Below are 19,574 nucleotides of genomic sequence, written 5' to 3' on the forward strand. Positions count from 1 at the left end.
TGTCTGTGAACAACTGGTTTATGCAGAAGCCTTGAAGAGTGCAAGAAGTCCTTCGGCACCTGCCACACAGCCCCTTGTAGACTATTGAAACAACTATGTCAAGCACCAAAAATGTGTAAAATTTTAGCAACAACCAGAAGAAATCAACCACCAACTACCCTACAGGTAGTTAATAATCCCTTTAAATGGCACTGGGGAATGAGGGGGGCAGGGGTCCTTCATGCTGCTTAATGCCTGTTCAGCTGCGTGAGGTTAAGCGAGGGTGTTGGCTGGAGGATGGAACTCCAAAATGGCAGTGCTGGCGTCAGATCAGTGTTACACGATGATTGATGTCATGATCTGCCTACTTGTCATACTTCTGGCAGACGTTAACTGCGCATGTGCTAATGCCTCTTCTAAGATGGTGTCCAGCGAGCTTTGCATCAGAAGTGTGTGTGCAAACCACAGACATAATTTTGGATTCCTAACAGCACTTGTAACCCCCTGAAAATGGGCGCTAACAAGCCTAATTTCTCACCCAATATCTTTCTAATGCACTGTTAAAACTGCGACTCTATCTGTTCAGATAAAGAAGAACAGGAAGTTGTTCTGAACAACATGCATCCCTGAACCAAAGACATGTCATTGATCAAATTTGCTCTTTATGACATCTTGCTGCATGCAAAACAGATGCCACGTTTACCTATGAAACAATAGTGACTGTACTTCAAAAGTAATTTGTTGGCTGGGAAGAGGCTAGGGCTGTCCTGTGGGTGTGAAAGATGCTGTATTAATGTACAATCTTCCCTTCTTTTTAATGGTAGGTTAGGAAGAATACACTGTTCCAATTTTGAGCCTCGATGTTTTGCCTCAAGAGACAGGCCTGTGAGTTGGCACGTTGAAATTTATCTTTCAAGAAAGAAATGAAAGAAACTCACATTTATGTAACATCTTACCATTCCCTTGGGACAGCTTAAATCACAGTACATCCAATGAATTACTTTTTCCAAGTGTAACCAGCAATAGCACTGAATAAACTTGCATTTACATTCCAACCTTCCATGTTCTCGAGAGATCCCAAAGCACTTCACCTTTTCATCTTTTACCTATCACCTTTCCCTCCCCCTCATGCCTCTCCTTCTCACTGCCTCTTTCCTCTCCCTCTCTCCATCTCCCCAACTCCCTCCCCCTCCCCTGTCTTTCCATCTGCCTCCTCATCCCTCACCAATTCAATTACCCTCAACATCTACTTCTGCTTGACCTGAGTACTGCACTTTGTTTTGACTTCTCATGCACAATGGGCATGTCGGTTGTGCCTTCCATTGTAACCTATGTAAGGACATTTATACGAATTTGCATTTTAAATGGTACACCTTTCTAGTGACACCCATTACATTTTTAATAGATTGTCCCATTACTGTGCCAGTCTGTAACACTAGAATAATTTAGAAGGATTGTCTTCAGTATATTTGCAGTTGCAAGTTTTGACCACTGAGAGGTGCAGTGGATTAGTTTTGCCGCCATCACCTCCAAATCTGCCATGTTGAATTGTGTGTGAGATGAATATCCAGTAAACTCCCTGTTTTGTAACATTTATAGTTTTTTTTTAAAGTTTTATGTATATACTTAAAAATTCTTCCCCCTTTCCATCCTTCCACATCTGCATTGTTGTAGATTCTTTTTCACCTGCCCTTACAGTTTCAGTCGACTTCTCTCTGCCCACCCAAGCTCCAAAAGGTAACTCCCACATTGCCCAAATGCTGTTCCCTGCAGTTGCCCCCTGGCCATTCCTGGCAGTTGGTTCAGGCCAGAAGGTATGCTCGGCTGGATCTTGGGCACTGCTGGTCACAAGCAGTGGTTTGGTGACCTAGTCCCACTGCCATTAACAACAAGGTGCACCTTAGAGCCCGCAGCCCCTGAACGTCTGCAAAGCCATCCTTCAGCACCAGTAATTGTAAATCACCGAGCGATGGGCAAAAACAACATAGGGCAAAAATGAACAGTGGTTTGATTAGAGATTCTTCTCATAACTTCAGAGTCCTCATTCAGTTTTACTGGCACTGATCTCATTGAGATTGGTAGATTTTTGTTAGAAAGAAAAAAAGACTTGAATTTACGTAACGCTTTTCATGACCACCAGACATCTGAAACGCTTTACAGCCAATGAAGTACTTATGAAGTATGTAGGAAACGCAGAGTCAATTTGCGCACAGCAAACTCCCACAAACAGCAATGTGATAATGTCCAGATTTTGTGATGTTGACTGAGGGATAAATATTAGCCAGGTCAGGAGGGATAAATATTAGCCAGATCAGCAGGGATAACCCCCTGCTCTTTTTCAAAATAGTGCCTTGGGATCTTTTGCATCCACCCGTGCAGGCAGATAGGGTCTCACTTTAATGTTTCACCTGAAAGACAAAGACAGACGGCACCAGCGACAGTGCAGCACTCCCTCAGTACTACATTGGAGGGCCAGTCTTGATTTTTGTGCTAGGCAAGGATATATTAAGGGTTATGGAACCAAGGCTGGCATATAAAGATAAGATACAGATCAGCCATGATATAATTGAATGGCAGAACAGGCTCAAGGGGCTCAATGTTCTACTCCTGTTACCATGAGCCTATCAGAAAGCTCTAGTCAGCAATAGCAGGTATCGCGGTTTAAGCTCGGTCAGCAGCCTCACTGTAGAAAAAGGAAGGTGTGCTTAAGGATGAATTCCCAGAAGCTGTTTTCTTTTTGATGGTGTAAGCATTACAAAAACCCAAGTTTCTTTAATAGTTTCCATTTGTAACCAAGAGGAAATCTTAAACAGCGTTTTTTGAAATCTCCTCTTACTGGTATCCAAATCTGACATGCTTTCATGAGAAAAGGTTATTGTTTCAACCTGTTCTGAAGTTATTAGGAATGCCTAAGGCATCAAGGTTTCAATAAATCTCATAGAAACATTTTTATCAACATATGATACAACCATGTCATGGGCATTCCAAATATTGGCATCGCAAAAATGTCCACATATCAATTGCATGTTCACACTGGAAAACTTCTGAGTGTCAGATTTTCAGTCACCAGTCCGGTTCATGCCAGAAGGATCAACTTGTATAAAAAAAACATAAAAGGACAACCCGTATGTGTCACACAGGTTACTGGATCTTACCCGTCCACGTGTAATCTGACTGTGCTGCTCCAAGTCACAGATTTTCTTCAGGTTCCCTCACAATGACCAAGTTGCATCTCCTGGTAACTATGAGGGGAAGCACTTTCATTCAGGGCAGCCTTCTTCTAGGAAAAGTGGCTCCATAACCATAAATGATAGATATTGGCGGTGGTATAAAAGTGGTCAGGATAGATTTTTAAGAGGAGATTCTGTGATCCAGCACTCCCAGCAGGGAGCAGAAATCAGAGGGAGCTCCTATAGGGAAATCATTGACTGCACACCTGAAGTAAATGCCCAACAAATGCTGAATCATAAAATCACCCTTTTTAAGTTAGAACAGGTTCTGCTAAACCACCATTCACATTTTAATGATTGAAAAGAATTGGCTAAGTTATCATTTACTCTCAGTCGTTAAAAGTCACACTGGTGGTTTAAGACCATGCAAGAAGATGTGCCAATAAGGGCAGAATATAAGACATGAAAATGGGAATGAAATTACATCACAGCAGCAAGGGAGATGGATTAGTGTGGAGTTCAATTCCCATTTAGGTGGTATACGATATGACAGTCAAATGCTTTGGGGAGGGCTGAAAACAGCATCAGTCGGGAGATTTATTCACCACACGAGTAGAATTGTTGACAACAGAGGCAAGTTAAAAGCGGTCCCCAAACTAAGAACATTATCCATAGTTTGTTTAGACAAGGCAATTTTCAATGTCAACTCCCAAAAGACAACAAAAAATCAAATCAAAATAAGGGCATTTAGAGAAAAAAAAGAATAGATATGTTCAATGAGAAAGTCACATTGGAATATTACCTCTCATCACAGTGCAGTTCATTAACAGTGCTGTACAATGAAGTGACCTTTATTAAACTGAGGAAAATCCAGTCATTTGGTCGCACAGTTAAGAGCGAAGTCATTTTTTATCTCACGAGTTTAGGCTGAACTTCCAAATAGAGATTAAAATCTCATAATTAGCCCCAGTGGAATGTAGGTCCAAACTCACCTGCACCTCTGAGGAAACTAATGACCGAGACAGCAGGAAGCTTTAAATCACACAACTGAAGACTTATAAATGTCTGCTCTCCAGCAGAAAGCTCGAGGTGGTTACAGGAACCACGGCAACAAAGGTAAGTTTTCAAAAGAGCAGGAAAATACAATTATGGATCGAGCAGCAAATGAAAACACTTACCGCTGAAGTTTACAGCTCGAATAAACCGCAGCAATTCCTTGCCATCCACAGAACTCATTGTGGGGCAGAGACCAACATAACCAGGGCACAGTTCTTTGTGCATATTGTGCAATGCGTGTGCCATTGAATACACAGCATCGATGACAAACTGTACTTTTCCTTCTTGCTCATACGATGAATCCCTTCCAATTCTTTCCAATCCTAGAACAAAAATGAAGAGATTCAACATCCAGTAGGTACTTTTTAAAAATACTACATCAAAATGAGTATGAGGTTGCTTATGTTGTTCAATAATTCAAGTTCAGTATGGTACTTCACTTTAAATACTTCTCACCATTGCTGCCTGGTTCCACTGTTACTTTTTTCACCTTAGCATAAAACAGATGTTACTCACTTTCCATTTGTCTTTCATCATTTACAATCCAAAGAGCTGTAAGATCCTCAATGCCTCAGGCACTGGTATCTTAAGTTAGTATCTAAGTGGGAAAGTGTTCAGCTGTAGCTGCACTGTGCTTCCATGTATGCAGGGCAGTAATGAGAAATTATTACTTTTAATGACTGATGCAATAGAATTGAAAGGTGACAATATATCACTACATAAACACACTAGTTTTGATGTTGCATGCCAAAAATATTTACTGGTCAGTTTCTTCATATTAAAAGGTTTTTTAAGATATCCATTCAAGAAGCAGCAAATAAGGAACTGCAGTGTTTGACAACAGCTGGTTTGCCAAATGTTACTAATTCCACAGTGATGCGGATTATCTGATGAAAATGAAAGAGTGTGCCCACACATACAAGATCACCTACAAGAAATCTTCTTACACGTTCTCCAGCGAACATCTTAAATTATCTAAAAGGGTTGGCACAATATACCAAAGAGCAGCTGAGACTTTACAGCAGCACTATCAGCTGTGACTAAGGTGGTGAGTGGCAAGCAGAACAAAAATCTTTGCATGCTTCAGCAAGGAGTACTTGTTAAAGTGTGAGTCATACAGAAAACAATGAGAAATGCTGTAAAACAGTTTTCTGTCCAACACTGCTCTAACAAATACTCACTTTAATAAATTATTGGGAGAAGTGATGAAAGTGCAGCCTCGGCACACAAATAATAAATACGAAGTAAAAATTTAGAGACTGAAGTTGGAAGTTCTGCATTTTTGAAGAACATTCAATGAATGATATAAGAACTGTTGAAATTCATGCCAATAGTCAGAAGAAGTGTTAAAGGACCAGGTTAATAATCATAGTACAGACAGTTGCCAATCATTGAGACCACTAGTTTACATTGGCTGATTAAATCAAATTCCATTTTTATTACTTAGAAACTCAGAAATTATTCTAATGTCGTGGGCATCACATTTTGGTCATTTCTCCATGGAAACATAAATCCATAGGCCAAGCATTTCTTGTAAAGAGATCAGTGGAAGCAGGTTACAATGTCACTAGCGCTTTTAAAATATCAAACATTTTTGCACTTTTACTTTCTTCTGAGGACAGTTTCAATATCCATGGGAATACAATCATCTCCCAATTCTCCTCTAAGTCACACAGCATCCCATGTTGGACGTATCTTATCATTCATTCATCGTCACTGGGTCAATATCCTGGAACTCTCTAACGAATACATTCAACGGATCAAGAAAGCGGATCACCACTAGCTTCACAAGGGCAACTCAGGATGGGCAATAAAGTAGTGAAGTCTTCTTTCAATTGTACAGAACCTTGGTTAGACCGCACCCAGAGTACTGTGTGCAGTTTTGGTCCCCTTACCTTAGGAAGGATATTATTGCCACAGAGGGAGTGCAATGAAGGTTCACCAGATTTCTTCCCAGGATGGCAGGACTGTCCTATGAAGAGAGATTGGGGGAAGTGGGCTTGTATTTTCTACAGTTTTGAAGAATGAGAGGTGGTCTCATTGAAACCTACAAAATACTTAAAGGGATAGACTGGGTAGATACAGCTAAGATGTTTCCCCTGGTTGAGGAGTCTAGAACCAGGGGACACAATTTCAAAATAAGGGGGAAGCCACTTAGGACAGAGATGAGGAGAAATTTCTTTACTCAGAGGGTTGTGAATCTTTGGAATTCTCTACCCCAGAGGGCTGTGGAAGCTCAGTCATTGGGTATGTTTAAAGCAAAGATTGACAGATTTCTAAATACCAATGACATAAGGGGATATGAGGATAGTGTGGAAAGAAGTATTGAAGTGGATGATCAGTCATGATCACATTGAATGGCAGGACAGGCTCGATGAGTTGAATGGCCTACTCCTGCTCCTATGTTCCTAAATGCTGGCCTTGCTAGTGACGCCCATATCCCGAGAATGGAAAGAAAAATGCAGCTGTGTTTATTCAGTGTGGTTCATTCAGAAGTTACAAGTACAACACAAAGCCAATTTGTGGCAAAATTAGGAGTTGATGGGCTCCAAAAACTGCTCCCCTTTTCTGTGCATCACCAATGAAGGCAGCAAAGGTACAAATAAGCATCTTGTTATATGATGATGTACAAACTAATTCAGTCAAATTTTGAGTCAAGAGATGAGGGAAAACATTTTTTATTATTCCAAACATGAGTGATTATATTGCCAAATACATTGTAGAGAAGGCTGAGGTCTTTGTGAAGTAGCAAACCTATAACTGTGGAGATAGATACATCCTGGATCGATTAGGTGGTGTCTGTCTCAGAAATGTATTAACAACAATATCAAACCAAAGGAGATAATTGTATTTCCATATTAATGTCAATCCTTTTACAGACCAAAATTAATGCAGATCAAACAGGTTAATGGGAAACCATTAGTAATAGTTATAATGAATTGGACTCTTTTAAAAGTGATATTAAAGATCTGACTTGTCTATATTTCAGCATTGTACTGTTAGTAACTTGGCTGAAAGAAATAATTATGGCACACACTCCATGAAACTTCTTTTTTCCCATAATCTCTATGGAAGTCACCTTGTATTTTTTAAGAAATCTTTGTCGGGATTTTTTGGCCCCTTCGAGGACAGCCTTGGAGATTGGGGGAGGGTGGAATAAAAAAATAGCGTAGGGTAGCATTGGAATCCATTCTGACGTCGTCACACCTGGTCCAGATTTTACCAGTGGCGGGCAGCAAGTCACATGAAACCAGTGCGCATAGTTACGGTAATTAAAGTGGAAATTGACCGGTATTTTACATGCTCGTTCCAATTTTCCGTAAAGTGCAGGGGGCGTTAGAGCCCTGGCAGATATATGAGGGTGACAATGGGGTGGCAGCTCAGGTGATTGCTGCAGTTGGCAGCAGGTGGGTGAGACAACGTGCCTTTACAGGAAGGCTGGGGTAGCGTAGACATCGCATTTTGTAGTGAGGTGGGGAAGTTCAGGTGCCAGGGCTTTGGGATCAAGTCTCCATAGCTCATTAAAAGAGTTGACGTCGGGCAGTTGAAGGAAGCATGGCTGGTTGGACTGCAAGAGGCCTCCAACAGAGTTCAGGTGTTGGCAGCCCTTTAAAATGGAACCAGAACACCATTCAGCGTCAGCTGATGCCGCGGCTGCCACCTCATTACCCATCTCCAAGTGCTGAATGGACGCCCTCCTCCCCCTCCCCATCTGCCGGCAGTTAATTGGCTAGCCAGTGCACAATTTAGGTTAGATTGAGGATTGGATCAGGAGCATCAGAGCCACCCACTCATGTGCCCATTCTAGCTCCATAACTGGAGCTAAAATATCTTCTAATGCAGTAGCCAGGTGCTTGCAAGACAGATGTGCTTACTGCTTATCCACCATCACTTTTGCCTTATCAATCAGATACTAATTATAACTAAGTGCGGGGATGACCATGATTGACTTTCTTTTCCCATGTAAAACATAACAACAGTTATTGTAAAGTTAAAAGTAGGTTCTTACATCCAATTCCACCCTTGAATCTTTGCATACAGGGGAGGATGAAGTCAACAATGCAAGGAGAGACGTTACAAACCATCAGCACTTCACTGAGGCGCAAAGTTTTACATTTTATCAAATGCCCCTTTCTAGTTTTGATTTATATTGAGTGACATCCCAAAGGATGAAGCTTTTGAATTCATTGCAAACACTTTTACTGAAGGAAAAAAAACATATATTTATTCTATATTGCAGTTGATATTAATACCCCTTGGGTGGCATCTGCCCTTAGAAAATGCCTTTCAAATGCTGCTGTGTTTCCAAGCCCTGGCATTAAATGTACTTTTTTTTCAAGTGAATATCATTTATATATTAAATTTGCTATGTGGAATACAAATCTCATTGAAAACTCATTTTAAATGCCTGCAGTACCTGTGAATCTTGAAGGTGGTATTGTGGTTAGCCTGATCATTGTTAAAGCTGCTACTCTGTGAGAAGTGTAACAGCTTCCATCTTATAGTTAAAGTATATCACCTTGTGATTGCATAATGTGATTCCCAGGTTGCTAGAAACCATTGAAAATGTCTTCTGATTTATTTTTTTTATTTGGCATATTTTTCTGTCAGTAACTGAAATTTCTAATGTACAAAATCAGGGTTAGAACAAAATGTAAAAAAAACTCAAAAATGACATTCTACACATTAAGATGATCAAATCTATTCACTGAGCTGTCAGTGTCTTTTAATGCCTTCATTAAATTTCTTATTCGAAGGCCTCCATTTCTCACATAGGCTTGGATTCCGACATGAAATTTTTGCTCAGGGCTAAGACTCTGAGCTGAATTTAGATTGTGCAGTTTGAGCATGCACAGTGTGCCTAATTTCCCAGGATGTATCAATACCGACCAGCGTTACTGAAAAAGAGAGCCGATGAACATCTGAAATTAGCCACAGGAAAGGATCAGCTGGTCCATCAAGCCTGCTGTGATGGGATGGCGGGAACATCATGACTATGGGTGAGCGCTGCCTGTGTGTCAGCATACAGGTATATGAATGAGAATGAAAAAACATGACAGAGGCTGGCATTTTACGCCCCCCCCCCCAAAAAGAGCAGGATGGTGGCGGTGGGGGGGGCGTAAAATGGAGTGGGAGGCTCAGGGGCCCTTCCCAGCCCAGTCCCACCTCCCCCGCCATTTTATGCGGGATGGCAGTGGTGAAAAATGGCCTACCCGTCCCAGGTGAATCAAGGCCCTTAAGTGGCCAGTTAACGGCCACTTAAGAGCCTCTGCCCACGGCCACAGGGATTTTACCATTGGCAAGAGGGCAGCCGAGGCTCAAGAGAAGCCGCCTGTTAAAAGTAGGCGGCTTTCTGACGACCTGGGGGGTGGGGGGACCCTCCTGATCAGGCACCCTGTGTCGGACGGAGGGTCACCCGCAATGCCCCAACCACCTCTGAGGCCCAACACATCATCCTTCCCCCCAAATCGACTGATCACCCCCGGCAAGGCCCCAAAAACTAACCTTATCCCAGGGCCGTCCTTCCTCTTCTTCTTGAAGCTGGGTTGCAGTCCCAGCAGTTGCCACCGCCCCCGGGGACGCTGCTGGAACCAAGCGCTACCGGCCCGCTGATTGGCTGGCAGCTCCATTAGGCAGGACCTTCTGCCTCAAAGAGGTGGAAGTCCCGCCTCAGATCAATTAAGGGCCTAGGGACCGTAAAATGTAGTCTGGATCTCCTAGGCCAGCAGAGACAGGATCGCCACCGACTTCTCGGTCGGTGGACAGCTCCTATGCGATGAGGGTAAAATTCCGACCAGTGTTCTAGTTCATAAACCAATTATAACTTTTGTTTTATGTTCTATAAACCTCAAGAGATGCATTAAACTGGGGTTAAGCAATGAGCAGAGAAACAGAGACAGATCATGTTTGGGTTCTACATTCAAGAAAAAAAAGTTGGCTTTTGAAATCAACTAATTATCCACCTAGGCATTGCTCATTTAAAAAATGTAATTGCCAATTTATTACATCTGTGAGACAGAGCTGCTCATTGTTAACACCTAATGACACAGAAAGCAAAACAATGGGAGGGGTGAGAGAGGAAAACATGCACACCTCACGGATCAGCTTATTTGGGCTAGTTGAAATATGTAGATCTAAAGTTTCTAAATGACACAAGGCTGGCGTTCTAAAATCACAGCACAAAATTGCCAGAGGTTTGGCACAAAAATGAATATTTCTACTGCTGCTGTAAATAAAGAGCACATATTAGAATCAGTCAAGTATGGCACAAGTTGAAGGTTAAAAACGGAATAAAAAATGGTGCCTCAGACAGAGACTTGTGCCTTCTGAATAGAATGAGGAAATACTCTCCAATGATAACTAATATAAAAAAAGAAAGTACAGGTAATAGAAAGAAAAAAGTAATTGCATTTATCGAGCACCTTTCATGACCCCTGAACATCCCAAAGCACTTTACAACAATGAAGTCCTTTTGAAATGTAGTCACTGTTGTAATGTAAGAAATGCAGCAGTCAATTTGTTTAAAGCAAGATCCCACAAACAGCAAGGTGATAATGAATAGACACTCTATTGATGTTGGTTAATGCAGGTTGCAAAATTGGACCCTGTATTTCTGAACTGCATTGGCTCCTGACCCGGCAACACATCAATTTTAACATTCTCATTCTTGGCTTCAAATCACTTCATGACCTTATTCCTCCCTATTGCTATTATTGTCCTGATGCCTGTGGAGGCCACCAACAAACCAAAAGAATCAAATCCACCAAGTGACGCCAATTTAGGAAACAAAAACCAAATGGGCAAGAATTCCATTTTATAAATTTTACTTTAACACTCAAACCAAACCAACATAAATTAAAATAAAAGCAGAATATAGCAGATGCTGGAAATCTGAAATCTGATGAAAGGTCACAGACCTCAAATGTTAACTCTGCTTCTCTCTCCACACATGCTGCCAGACCTGCTGAGTATTTCCAGCACTTTCCATTTTTACAACATAAATTAAACATGACCTAACAGTTAAATCACGGTTGATATTTATATCTTAAAGGTTACACGTTAACTATCAGATGCAACAAGGATGTATCTCACAAGTCCTTTGGACGTCCTATCAGCAGGATGACGTCAAACCGTCACAAAGTCCTTCAGGCTTTTGAACTTTTCAAGTCGACCTCCAGATCCCGTCTCTCAAGATGCAAATGCCAGTTTCCACCTGATGGCAGTTTCTCTGCAATCCAAACCCACCGATACCATCTCCACCAAAACTGCTCACTCTTCCTGAACTTCTTTGGTTTTGCTCACAACAGTCCTAGTGGTATAGCTTTACCAGTCTCACCATATGTAACTGTTTAAGGCACCAAAAACAATGGTAGCAATTTGTATTTTTGAAAGGGTCAGCTTCCAGAAAACAAGCTCCAATGCCTGCAGTCAAAACAACTATTCCAGCCTACTGCTTTACGGTCTATTTCAATTCCAAGCTCTTTTCTGGAAGCACAAAAAAACCTGCAGCTCTCAGCTTGTCTCTTTAAACAACAACTTCCAGCTTTGCAGCTGCCTTCAACATCCTCTAGAGTTATCTTGGAAAACAGAAACCTAGGGCTGAAATTTATGAGTACGCTGCAAATTGCGGCAACGCACTCTAATCTCGGCGGTCTTCAGACGCAGATGTGCCATTGGTGAGCCCCTGCAGTATTTCGCACAGGGGTTCATTTGAATGGAGGGGTCGAAATGGCCGCACCCTCTATGTCATTGGGGCGGCCGTTCTGTCACCAGCACCCGGCGCCACCGCGCAGGCGCCAGTGCCATTTTTAAAGTCAGACTCATTTAAATTTTTAAAGGTCTCATTTCAAAGAAAACTGCAGAATACTTTTAAATTTACTATGAATCCATCCTCCCACCTCCCCCCCCACCCCCACTGAGTCTTCATTTAATAATTTGACATATCCCCCAAACAAACACCTTTTGATATTCTGAACTTTCCCCTCCTGACTTCAGAACCTTTGACCCTCAACCCCTTCCCAGATAAGTTAATTAACATTTATTTGCATTCATTATAATACACAAATGAAGGCTCCGCCACCGTGCGGCAGGGGGGCCGCACTGAGGCCTCGCTGCCGACGGTAAAATGCGGCGGAGCCTTCCCGACGTCAGGGGTCATGGTGGGTCTCTCCCAGAAGAATTTTCAGACCCCCCCCCTCCGCCCCCGCCATGACCCCTGATGTTAGAGGGCCTGTAAAATTCAGCCCCTAAACTCCAATCACATATTTCTGGTAAAAAAAACTGCTTGTTTTGTTAACCTGGTTCTCACCTCTGAGAACACTGAAGCTTTCAGTTTTATTTTCAAATCAGGGTCTATCTCAAAATAACATGTTTTGAAACCAAAGTCATAGCATCAGCTGTATGGAGTGCAGTCTGCAGATGAGGTGGCGATATTGGTACCGGTGGCCGGCACACCCGCGCCTTCAGATCCCCGGAGGTGGAACACTGGTGGGGGGGGTTGGGGGGTGGGGGCAGCAGGTAAGTTTCTCTGTGTGGGGGGAGAGGAGGTGGGGGAGCAGGGTCACAGTCATCTCATTGGTGTCGGGAATGGTGGGAAGGGGTAAAGTATAAAGTTGATGCACCTTGGGGAGGAAGGTCAGGTGCGCAAGGTAAATGTTTTGAGGGGGGAGAGGGCAGGTAATTAAATCTCTGGTTATTTGGGGGGGGGGTGCGAGAGGGGAAAATCACTTTATTTAATTTTTTCAGATCACTCTGTCTTTAAATATTTAAATTGAAATGTAGGGCGCGAAGCCCTTTAAAAATGGCGTCAGTGCCTGCGTCCAAGGTAGCTGACGCCATGGTCGGGGATGGACCGTCCGCCTCCTCATCATCGGGGTGGGCAGTCCGCCCCAGCTATTTAAATGAGCCACCATTCTTAATATCGCAGCAGCTCCGTGACGGGCGGACAGCCATTGTTTTCAGTGGAAGTATAAATTCCAGCCTGAGGGCTCCATCACAAGCCCTACAATCCTCTAAGAACTTTGCGCTCCTCCAATTATGGCCTCTTGCACATCACCAATTTTCATCACTCCACCATTGGCGGCTGTGCCTTCAGTTGTCAAGGCCCTAAGCTCTGGAACACCCTCCCTCAACCTATCTACCTCTCTACTGTGTACAGTGTTGGTATCCTTACTTAAGAAAGGATAATATTGCATTAGAAGCAATTCAAAGAAGATTCACTTGACTGATTCCTGGGATGAAGGGGTTATCTTATGAGGAAAGGTTGAGCAGGTTGCGCCTATACCCATTGGAGTTTAAAAGAATGAGAAGTGATCTTATTGAAACATATAAGGTCCGAAGGGGACATGACAGGGTGGATGCTGGAAGGATGCTTCCACTTACGGGTGAGGCTAGAACTAGGGGACACAGTTTAAAAATAAGGGATCTCCCATTTAAGGTGGAGATTGGGAGAATTATTTTTCTCCTACAGGGTCATTAGTCTGTAGAATTCTCTTCCCCAGAGAGCAGTAGAGGCTGGGTCATTGAATATATTCAAGCTGAGTTCGATAGATTCTTAATAGACAAGGGCATCAAGTGTTATGGGGGCATGCAGGAAAGTGAAGTTGAGGCCACTTTCAGATCAGCCAAGATCTTATTAAATGGCGGAGCAGGCTCAAGGGGCCGAATGCCCTAGTCCTGCTCCGAATTCGTATGTTCGTACATATGTTCATATGTTCCTCCTTTAAGAAAATTGGTAAAACCTAACTCTGTAACCCTGTTCACCTGCCCTAATATGTGGCTTGGTCTCAGATTATTTCAGTTGGTGGAATGGGCAGAGAAGTGGCAGACGAAGTCCAATGCAGATAAATGTGAAGTGATTCATTTTGGTAGGAAGAACATGGAGAGACAATATAGAATAAAGGGTACAACTCTAAAGGGGGTGCAGGAGCAGAGGGACCTAGGTGTATATGTGCAGAGGACATTGAAGATGGCAGGACAGGTTGAGAGAGCGGTTAATAAAGTGAACAGTATCCTGGGCTTTATTAATAGGGCATAGAGTACAAGAGCAAGGACGTTATGTTGAACTTGTATAAGACACTAGTTTGGCCTCAACTCGAGTACTGTGTCCAGTTCTGGGCACCACACTTTAGGAAAGATGTGAAAGCATTGGAGAGAGTACAGGAAAGATTCACGAGAATAGTTCCAGGGATGAGGAACTTCAGTTATGAAGATGGATTGGAGAAGTTGGGACTGTTTTCCTTTTAGAAGAGAAGGCTGAGAGGTGATTTGATAGAGGTATTCAAAATCAAAAGAGGGCTGCACAGAGTAGATAGGGAGATATTGCTCCCACTCGTGAAAGGATCGAGAACGAGAGGGCACAGATTTAAATTAATTGGCAAAAGAAGCAAAAGGGACATGGGAAAAAACTTATTCATGCAGCAAGTGGAAGCACTGCCTGAGTGTGTGGTGCAGGCAGGTTCAATTGAGGCATTCAAAAGGGAATTAGACTATTATCTGAAAAGGAAGAATGTGCAGGGTTGTGGGGTGAAGGCAGGGAAATGGCATTAGGCAAATTGCTCATTCAGAGAGCCGGTGCAGACACGATGGGCTGAAAGGCCCCCTTCTGTGCTGTAATAATTTTCTGATAAAGCTCTTGTGAGGCATCGCGGGATGCTTTACTACATTAAAGATGCTATATAAATGCAATTTGTTGTTGTGTATGAGCCCAAATTCTGGCCTGTTCCGTTGTGCAAGGGTTGATTTGAGGGCTTATTTCAGGGCACCATGCTTCAGGCATGTGTGGGCCTCATAATAAAATGTAACTCAGACCCAGAGGGACCTCACCTTTACAATTTCAACAGCGGCCTAGCATACAGGAACTATTTTGAAGTTTGTTTGTTTTTTATTTTGTTTGGTAGACCTCAAAGAGAGTGTTGGCAGGCTGGTGGTGATTCCTGATGAGGGGTTAATAGCTGAGTTGGGGGGGGTCAGTGAGTAGTGGGAAGGGGGAGGATCTGATCGCCGATTCAATCTGTGGGGGAGACCAATCTCCAATCCCAGGAGGTCTGTTGGCAGGGCTGATCTTTGGATTGGGGGAGGGGGGTCCAATGGCAGTTAGGGATACAGGCAGCATAGTGGACTGGGAGCAAGCACTTCTCCTCTTGGCCCATAAGCACTGCTGTAAAGGCACTTACATGTTCCATGAAAATGTCCTTGCCTCCCTTCAGTTGTCAGGTTTCCTAAGGCCTGGCCAAGGTTAAACCTGGAAGATAAGCTAAATATGAAGTGTCCAACCTAATTATAATATTTACATTGCCAACCTGCCTCCTAGGATCCAGTTGATTGCCCACCCACTTTCATTAAAATTAGAATTGGTCTGATTTGAAGGTTGGGGTTGGATGAGATTTTTAAACTTTTAACTTCCAGCTTTTTTTTTTACTCATTCATGGGATGTGGGTGTCACTGGCTAGGCCAGCATTTATTGTCCATCCACAATTGCCCTTGAACTAAGTGGCTTGCTAGGCCATTTCAGAGGGCAGTTAAGAGTCAACCACACTGTTGTGGATCTAGAGTCACATGTAGGCCAGACCAGGTAAGGACTGCAGATTTCCTTCCCTAAAGGACATTAGTGAACCAGATGGGTTTTTACAACAATCGACAATGGTTTTATGGTCACCATTAGACTAGCTTTTTAATTCCTGATTTATTAATTGGATTCAAATTTCACCCTCTGCCGTTGTGGGATTCGAACCCATGTCCAGAAAGCACTAGCCTGGGCCTCTGGATTACTAGTCCAGTGACATTACCACTACACCACCACCTGTTCGTGGTTAAAATGAGTTCCAAGATGTTTAAAATGTTGGGCTTTTTTTTGTATTTGTAGCTACCTTGGCTGCATTTTGCTCCACACATTAGTGGATTTTGATGGTGGCCCTCCAATTTTAGTTTTTTTGTTTCCCCCGCCTTTCTTTGTTATTTGTGGTTTCTTCTGGCTTTGATGCCACATATTACAAAGAGGTGAGGATGGCAATACCTTTTGGGGTTCGGAACACATTGTAGAATTGAAATGAGGAAGAGAAGCTAACCATTAAGGCTTCAATTTTACCAAGCCATCCAAAAGACTGCAACTTACAACAATGCAGCACTCTCTCAGTAATCCTCTGGAGTGTCAGCCTAGATTATACGCTTAATTCCAGGGGTGGCACCTGAACCCACAATCTTCTGATTCGGAAGTAAGTGTCCTGACTCTGAGCAGCTGTCAATAGAGATTGTGAATGGCAGAGCTTGGAGTTATTGTTCTTGGATTACTCCAGTCATCTTTATTGCATAGAAGAACTATGCGATTAACCTCTAACCTTTGTTCCTCTTATTCAGCCAATTTGGCTTATCCCAAGAGTTTTCATTTAGTTACAAACCTTTCAATGTGGCCTTGATCAAATACACATGAAATAATCAAATATCCACTATATTGCTATGACCTGCCAATACAGTTATATCTGAAACAATTCCAGCAAATTTGTTCGGCTTGACTTCTTTCATAAACCCAATGTATTCCAATTTTTGCCTTCACTCTTCTTAAATATGCTTGAATGGCTTTCTTTACAAGAGTATAATGTTTTTCAGACCGTAGGTGTCAAACTGACAGAGGCCTATAATTGCCTAAATTGTGTTCCTGAGCGTGCTTTTTTTAAATTGGAACATTAGCTTTTTTTTAATTGTCTGTTATTAATAGAATCATACAACACAGAAGGCAGCCATTTGACCCATCACGCCTGGTCTTCGGAAGAGCTATTTAATTAATCCCACTTCCCTGCTTTTTCCCCCAGAGCCCTTCAAATCATTCCTTCTCACATATATAACCAATTTTCTTCTTAAAATTACTATTGAATCTGCTCCCATCTCCCTTTCAGGTAATGCATTCCAGATTATAACAAGTCGCTGCATCAAAAAAACCTCTCCGGTTCATTTTCCAAACACAAGCCTGAGGAGAGGCCTGATACAGGTACTTAAGATTATGAAAGGGTTGACGTAGAGAAAATTCTCTCACTTGCAGGTGAGTCCAGACTGACGGGTCATAAAGATAAGATAGTCACTAATAAACTCATTTGGGAATTCTCGAGAATCTTCTTTACTCAGAGAGTGATTAGAACATGGAACACGCCACCACAAGCAGGGGTCAGCAACATGTCCATACACAGACACCAGTGTCCGTGGTTACCATCCGGCCTGCCGATTCTCTGTGATTGCCAGGGGGCTGCCCATGGCTTGGTTTTGATTGATGGCTCTCCCATTAAAGTGTACTTCAGGCAAAGGCTGCCTGTCGGTAATTGGTCACTGTCTATGACTGACAGTGGGCTGCCTGGGCAGGATGAGCGCTGATTGGCATTCCGCAGCGCAGGTGCGCTGGGATCAGCCGCCTCTGCTGTTTTCGTGTGGTTCAGGGAGTGAGCAGGGTTGACTGCTGCGGGGGAGAGAGAGAGAGAGGCCAAGGGAAGAGCAGCAAGTGGGCCAGCACACAGCCAGAGGCGCAGTGCGGCACGGCGCAGAGGGAGCACGCTGAGAGTCAGGAAGCCCTTTAAACAAGCACTGACTCATGGACACAGAGAGTGGAGAGGGGGTTGGATACAGAGGGGGGGATGGACACAGGGAGGGGAGAGGGGGTTGGATACAGAGGGGGGGATGGACACAGGGAGGGGAGAGGGAGATGGACACTAAGAGGGAGGAGCGGGAGATGGACACAGAGATAGGGGAGAGGGGGCTGGACATAAAGATAGGGGAGAGGGGAATGGATACAGAGAGGGAGAGAGAGAGAGAGAGATCATCATCACTCCTGACAGATTGACATCTATCCAAATTTTCCACATCACTGCATCAAGTGTGCAGGCAGACATTGATTACTCGTGCAAGCAAAACAATGCCAGGTATCTCATTAAATAGGGAGAAAAATGTTTTAAATTGGACTGTATTTTGATGGCATTAGGTTGATTATACAATTTATATACAGATTAATTGCCCCCATGTCTGTGACTGAATCAATAATTTTGTCAAATGTCGTTGGTGCAACATATTGGTGCCTATACCTGATCACAAGGAGTATTTGAGATGACTAGGATAGATGCATTTAAGGGGAAGCTGAATAAGCACATTAGGGAGAAAGGAATAGAAGGGTATGTTGATGGGGTTAGATGAAGACGGATGGGAGGAGGCTCATATCGAGTATAAACAGAGGCATGTATCTATTGTGCTGAATGACCTGTTTCTGTGTTGTAAATACTATGTAATTACATTAAATTTGTGTCTTTTAGTTACCCACCCATCTGCCAGTTTTTCCCTATTTACTCTATCAAAAACCCTTCATAATTCTAAACACCAAATTACTTCTCCCCTAGCCTTCTCTGCTCTAAGGTCAATAATTCCAGCTCCTCTAGTCTTTCCACATACCGGAAGTCCCTCAACCACTGGTACCATTCTAGTAAATCTTCTCTGCGCACTCTTCAAAGTCTGAGGCATCCTGTTTGGCTCCTAGCAGAAATTCCATTCCCCAGCTCCTGGTTCCATTACCGTTCTACATAATGAATAAATACAGCCACAGTTCCTTCTATTTCTACACAGGTTTCCTTAGTGTCTCCAAGACTACTTATTGGTTCTATTGCCATATGACAATTCGACTCTATGACTCTAACTGTTCCAGTACTTTTTATATGAGCACTTCATTACTAATCTCTATCTGCTCCATGAATTGAGATGTTGCTGTCCAATAACACTGCTTTCTTCTCTCGATCTTTCACAAACCTCATATGCTTCATGAACAAATCCTTCAAAATCCCTGGAATTCTTTGCAATTTTCTTTTTTCAACTTTTGCTTTTCATCTTGGATGATCTATTCAGCGCTATTTATTTTAATTTTATCTGTTGTTCCAGCTGCCTCCTTTCCTAATTCCTTACATTTTGTGAAGTAATTGCATTTTTAGGCTATTTTTAACTTCCCTTTACAACCATTGAGGTTTATGTTTTGATTGGAAAAAGCTGAGGCATCCTGCAGGGATCTTAAAGGAAACACGATTTCTCTAGCTCCATATTCCATCCCACTCCCTAGCTGCTTGTTGATGGTAAACCCAGTGCTGCATCCTTCTTGACCCTGAAATTAGCTTCAAACTCAGTCCCTCACCAGGCCACCTAATTCCACATTCAAAATATTACTCACAACCTCCCCTACTTCAGCACCGCCACCCCCACCCATCCACCCACCCCACACTGCTGAAACACTCATGTACACTTTCACCACCACTAACAACAGAGCAGTCTGTTGGTAGACTCAATGCCATTCCTTCCATCGCCAATGCACTCTGGCTGCTGTATGTACTAGCTACAGGATTCACTGCAGTATCT

At 42.9% G+C, this 19,574-nt stretch overlaps 1 protein-coding gene across 1 annotated transcript in view; it reads right to left on the reverse strand.

Annotated features, from left to right (window-relative positions):
* LOC137379356 (metabotropic glutamate receptor 8-like) overlaps positions 1 to 19,574 on the reverse strand; it is a 390,831-nt gene that overhangs the window by 74,449 nt on the left and 296,808 nt on the right. The window contains exon 6 of the mRNA XM_068050062.1: positions 4,328 to 4,528. Within this exon, the coding sequence (XP_067906163.1) occupies positions 4,328 to 4,528 (201 nt within the window). The remainder of the gene's footprint in view (positions 1 to 4,327; positions 4,529 to 19,574) is intronic.

Source organism: Heterodontus francisci, chromosome 18 (assembly GCF_036365525.1).
Source record: "Heterodontus francisci isolate sHetFra1 chromosome 18, sHetFra1.hap1, whole genome shotgun sequence".
NCBI classification, from domain to species: Eukaryota; Metazoa; Chordata; class Chondrichthyes; order Heterodontiformes; family Heterodontidae; genus Heterodontus; species Heterodontus francisci.